Here is a 4,639-nt window from a genome sequence, read left to right on the forward strand (position 1 = left end):
ACTTTGGATTAGAATGAATAATAAATCATGTAAAATTCAAGAGATAAACAAGTTATTGATTAATACTATAAATGACTAGCATCACATTCATACAAACATGCCTTTTCTTGGGGTGATAAGCCTATTGCATAAACTCATATTATTTATGGGAGCAATATATAGAGATGAAACCTCCATAACTTGGCATTACTATTCCTTCAAATGAGAACATTCCCAATAAACTATATAAACACTGCATTTTGATGGGCTTAATAAGTAAAGCCCTTGATGTGATAATGGTGCAGGACTTTTAACTAGTGTGAGTCCAAGAAATCTAAGAGCTGACCATACACTTCAGAATAGATATTATAAGCGAAGATGAAATCGAAGTGCCCATACTCTGGTATCGTATACAGCCTGAAGCCTGGTGTCAATTCCTCTACTAGTCGATTTATGTCCATTGGAGCTGCAATTTCATCGTTCAGCGCATTAATGACAAGCAACCTATTCGTAGGAATGTTTGTAATCTTGTATTCCGGTGCGGAGGGGCTGCTGTACTTTTGTAGATTGCCCCAGATGCCATAGTCGAACTTTGCAAAAGTCTTTTCCCGACCCTCTATAAGCGATCAATGCAAGGCAAGAGGTTATTTATCGTTGAAATGTACGTTGTAAAATGCATGCAAATTCTTCGAGGCGACACCATTGGTAGTGTATTCTATATAATGTGAGGAGATTCGAAATCAAAAAATTACTGACGTTGTCCATAGTGCGCCAAGTTCTTCACAGATGTGGCTTGTGTTTCATATTTATCGATTATTGGTCGCCTTGTCCTGTTCAAGCAGCAGGTCCTGCCTACAGATCAAGAGCTTCACTTGTGAAAGCACTGTTTTGGTGTAGGAAGAGACAAGTACGATATGCCATCAAACATGCAAAATAGTTATAGTTTGTCGAAAACAGGCAAAACAAGTAAATCTTGTCGGGGAGAATCCGAATGAATGTGTGTGTGTGTGTGTGTGGTTTCACAAAAAAAAAGTGTGTGTGTGTGCGTGCGTGTGTGTGTGTGAGAGAGAGAGACCACCAACGAGATATAGCCACCCCTTGTAACAACGGGTGCTTCTGGGTGTACATATGATATCAACGATCTGCTTTCCCATTGGCCTGGCGACAGATCAATAGAGAATGAAATCAATTATTGCAGCGTGATTTCCGAATCCGAAGCTTGTATTATCAAGTTTCGCTTTTAAACGCGAGTAGAAAATAGATATTCAATATGAAATCCGAAAGTTTAGGATTATTTAACGCACGTTTGTGTGGCAAATGCGTTCACTTTCGCGGCCTCTAAGATCTGCAGGAACTCACCTATTATAAGCAATTTGAATTGATCTGTATAAGATCTATGTGACATTTGTCTAATTTCAGAAGATGCCACGATCATACGGGGAACGTAAGACGCTTACCTTGTCTATACGCAAATCGAAAAGGGCTAATACAAAGGGAGACGTGCCGTGGTCGGCGTAAGCGAGAGGTGCGAGCATGATCGTTTTGTCAACGTAATCCAGCAACTTGCCTTCAGAAAATGCGGCAAAGCATTGCTGAGCGCCCTGTCTCAAAAGTCCAAAGCAATACGATCATCGTCAGGAGTTCGAGATGGTCGATAATCAACAGGAATCCATCTGAGATAATCGAACAAAGCGAAATTAGAAGGATACAGGAAACCTGCGAGTATCCAACGTAGTGTGTTTTAGAGCCTGTAGTGCTGTAAACCAGACCCAACATGGCTGGAAGATCTTGATCCGCCATCTCGTCGAAGCTCCAGTCCCAGTAACCCTGAAATGCACAACATTACATGATCGACGATAAATGTCAACCTCCATTGTTCATTACTCTATACAAAATTTTCTCTCTACACAATCTTCAAGACCTGATCTGTTCTTTTGTAGAAGACGTGCCCATAGCTGAATCTGGTCGTCCTTGTGTTGCCAATCCATACATCATAACCCGCATCAGCCAAGACAAATCCCAAAGCTTGAGAAGGCTCATTCAACACCCATATGTCACCTCCCTGCCAAACAGATTTGATTGGCTCCGTTTCCGTTAGATGTATCTTTAGTCAAACCCAAACGCCTCATTTTGTAAAAATGGGGCGGCATCTCACCAGTAGTAATCCATGCATCAAAAACACCGCTCCCTTCATTGCTCCTGCAGCTTGCTTGCCTGATATACGCTGTACACCCAAGAGAAACCCATCTCCAGTCTCCACCTACATAGAGCAGCATTACATTACGTTAGTTATCTGGCTCTCCGTCTATGCAATTAGACTTGCATCAAATAGAGAGAAAGAGCAGTTAATATCCGAGAATTTAAGAGTAAGCCATCCCGGGCATTGAAAGGATATTGAAAGTGGAAGGCAAAGCTCGAAAGTAACCACATATTCGTGGCAATCATAGATCCGCAGGGGGAGTACGAGGCTCGCACAAAGCCCATCTGTTGTGTTAACCAGCTGAGCTGCGGGGGAGAGAGCCAATGCTACGAAAGGTATGAAGAGTAAGCAGGCGTGCAGTAGAAGAGCGACTTGACTGGTGATCTTCATAAAAGAGATGCGCGAACGAAAGTCGTGCAGATCAGTAAATTGAAGCATGACGGAAGTCTGAGACAGAGACAGGGACAGAGACAGCAAGCTCAATTGGTTGTATATAAGCTGGGTTTGTCATGGGGGGCTATGCATTGAAACCAGTAGATTTTGGGGAGTATTTTAAGACCAGCCTTTTACATTAAAACCTCACATGGGCACTAAGGCCTGAGAGTGATTGACCAGCACCCATAGCATACTTTTGACAACCGAATCCTAAATAGCCTCGAATTTTTTTGTTGTTTTTCCTTCACTTTTTCATTTGCATGGTCCAAATCCAGGCTTGCACATGAGGCTTTACATGCACATTTCTCATCAAGTAGGTGACTTCAATTCTTGGTCCTGATGTGAGGCCTACATCATAGCCTCAACGTATCACTCCTAGCGTTGATAGAAAACCTGCAAACTATATCCAATGAACCTCCCACAATCTCATTTCCACCTGTAAAAAATAATTTTGCGATTTGTAAATGTACAAAATTGTAGATAGTTTAATTATATTATAGCTAAAAAACTTGCATATTCTCAGGAAAAACTTTCAAAAATTTGGACCCCAAGTTTTGTGATTCATTGAGAAAAAAGTTTTATGTGAACACGATTCACGCTACATCCTGAGATCTGGCCTACATAACATCTCTTGGGTTGCACTTACATAGACCATGCATTCAAGGCGTAACATTTAAACCCTTACTTACATATATGTCCTACATTACTTTCCCTTTAAGAAAAAATGAATTTTATGATTTTGTAAATTAAAAAAACTCTTTTTTGTAAACCTATTGCATTAGAAAGCCCCTTGTTCTGAACCCACTTTATATGGTTACATATTTGTAGGTGCACTCGTCATGATCATATTGTCATACATGGTCTCATAGTATGGTTGGTTTAGGTATCATATGGCCTTGTAGTTTCCTAGTAATAAATTATAGAGTATGGTTAGTTTTGACATCACATATTTGAACAAAACTTTCACTTTAATAGACATAGAAACCTACAATCAGTGACATCATTGCAAGTAGCACATCATTCTCTATGAACACATTGGATTTTATTAGGTGTGGAATTCATGAAATTTACGTGTGTTTGAAGTCCCTTAATGTAGTAACTATTGATAGTAAACTCTCATCCTCTATGAAGCATTGATATTTTTTCATCCGGAATAGTAATACTCCCAAGCTTTACCAATGGTTCTTGAGGTTGATCCCTTGCTCTAAGTGCTCATGATGAGCTAACGAAGGATAGTAAGCAATATGCCAAGTGACAAGTGAGCAATCATTTAGAAAAAATAGATTTTTTTTGTTGGGTTAAAAAGTGACAGCATTGATGTACGTGTAGATACAAGCTTTAAAAAAATCATTGAATAGATGTCAATAGATTAATATAGACACTTGTATCAAATGTTATGTTGATGTATTCATGGTAAAACCCGAGATATTTTTGATGGTTATATCTACACTCACAAATTGCAAAAGAGATTTAGGGGAGTTTGGGGATAGCCCAAATCTACCGTAAAACTCTCTATCTGTGTTGTCATAGGAATTATAATTCCATATGGTATAGTGTGCTTGGTAGTATTTCATGAAGAAAATAATGAGAATTAGCCTAAGCTAGAAGGAGGCGATAAAATATTGTGTGCATTTTCATTAATTTTGGATGCATATGTCTACATTTGGACTAATCCTAAAATCCTTCCCAAATGGAAAGTTTACTTTATGAAAATGTCATTCAAGAATCAAAAGATTACTTTCTGGCATTGTCATTTCCACATAATAAATTTCACAACATCTCTCTATAATGTTGCACTAATAATGCAAAATTACTATAATAATTAAATCCTACTTTTGTATTTCTTGTTTTTAAGAATCCTATTCATGCTAAGAAAATTTCTTGAGTAATTATTAATTAATTTAAATCCATGAAAAACTATATACAAAATAGAGGATTATTAATTTGATTTTATCCATGAAAATGCATTTAAAATTCAATGTAGAAAACTATAACACTCTTGAAGATTCAACAAATTAAAAGGGT

At 38.2% G+C, this 4,639-nt stretch overlaps 1 protein-coding gene across 1 annotated transcript; it reads right to left on the reverse strand.

Annotated features, from left to right (window-relative positions):
• Positions 1 to 293: 293 nt before the first annotated feature.
• On the reverse strand, positions 294 to 2,801 carry LOC147881979 (triacylglycerol lipase 1-like). Its single transcript, XM_087401491.1, has 10 exons — positions 2,763 to 2,801; positions 2,405 to 2,626; positions 2,135 to 2,239; positions 1,901 to 2,041; positions 1,696 to 1,806; positions 1,437 to 1,580; positions 1,284 to 1,324; positions 1,055 to 1,137; positions 736 to 831; positions 294 to 595 (listed from the first exon to the last, which is right to left on the reverse strand). The coding sequence occupies exons 1-10, from the start codon at positions 2,799 to 2,801 to the stop codon at positions 294 to 296; spliced, it is 1,284 nt and encodes a 427-aa protein (XP_087257617.1).
• Positions 2,802 to 4,639: the final 1,838 nt, after the last annotated feature.

This window comes from Dipteris shenzhenensis, chromosome 30 (genome assembly GCF_047967505.1).
Source record: "Dipteris shenzhenensis isolate YYH24624 ecotype China chromosome 30, Dip_SZ_1.0, whole genome shotgun sequence".
NCBI lineage: Eukaryota > Viridiplantae > Streptophyta > Polypodiopsida > Gleicheniales > Dipteridaceae > Dipteris > Dipteris shenzhenensis.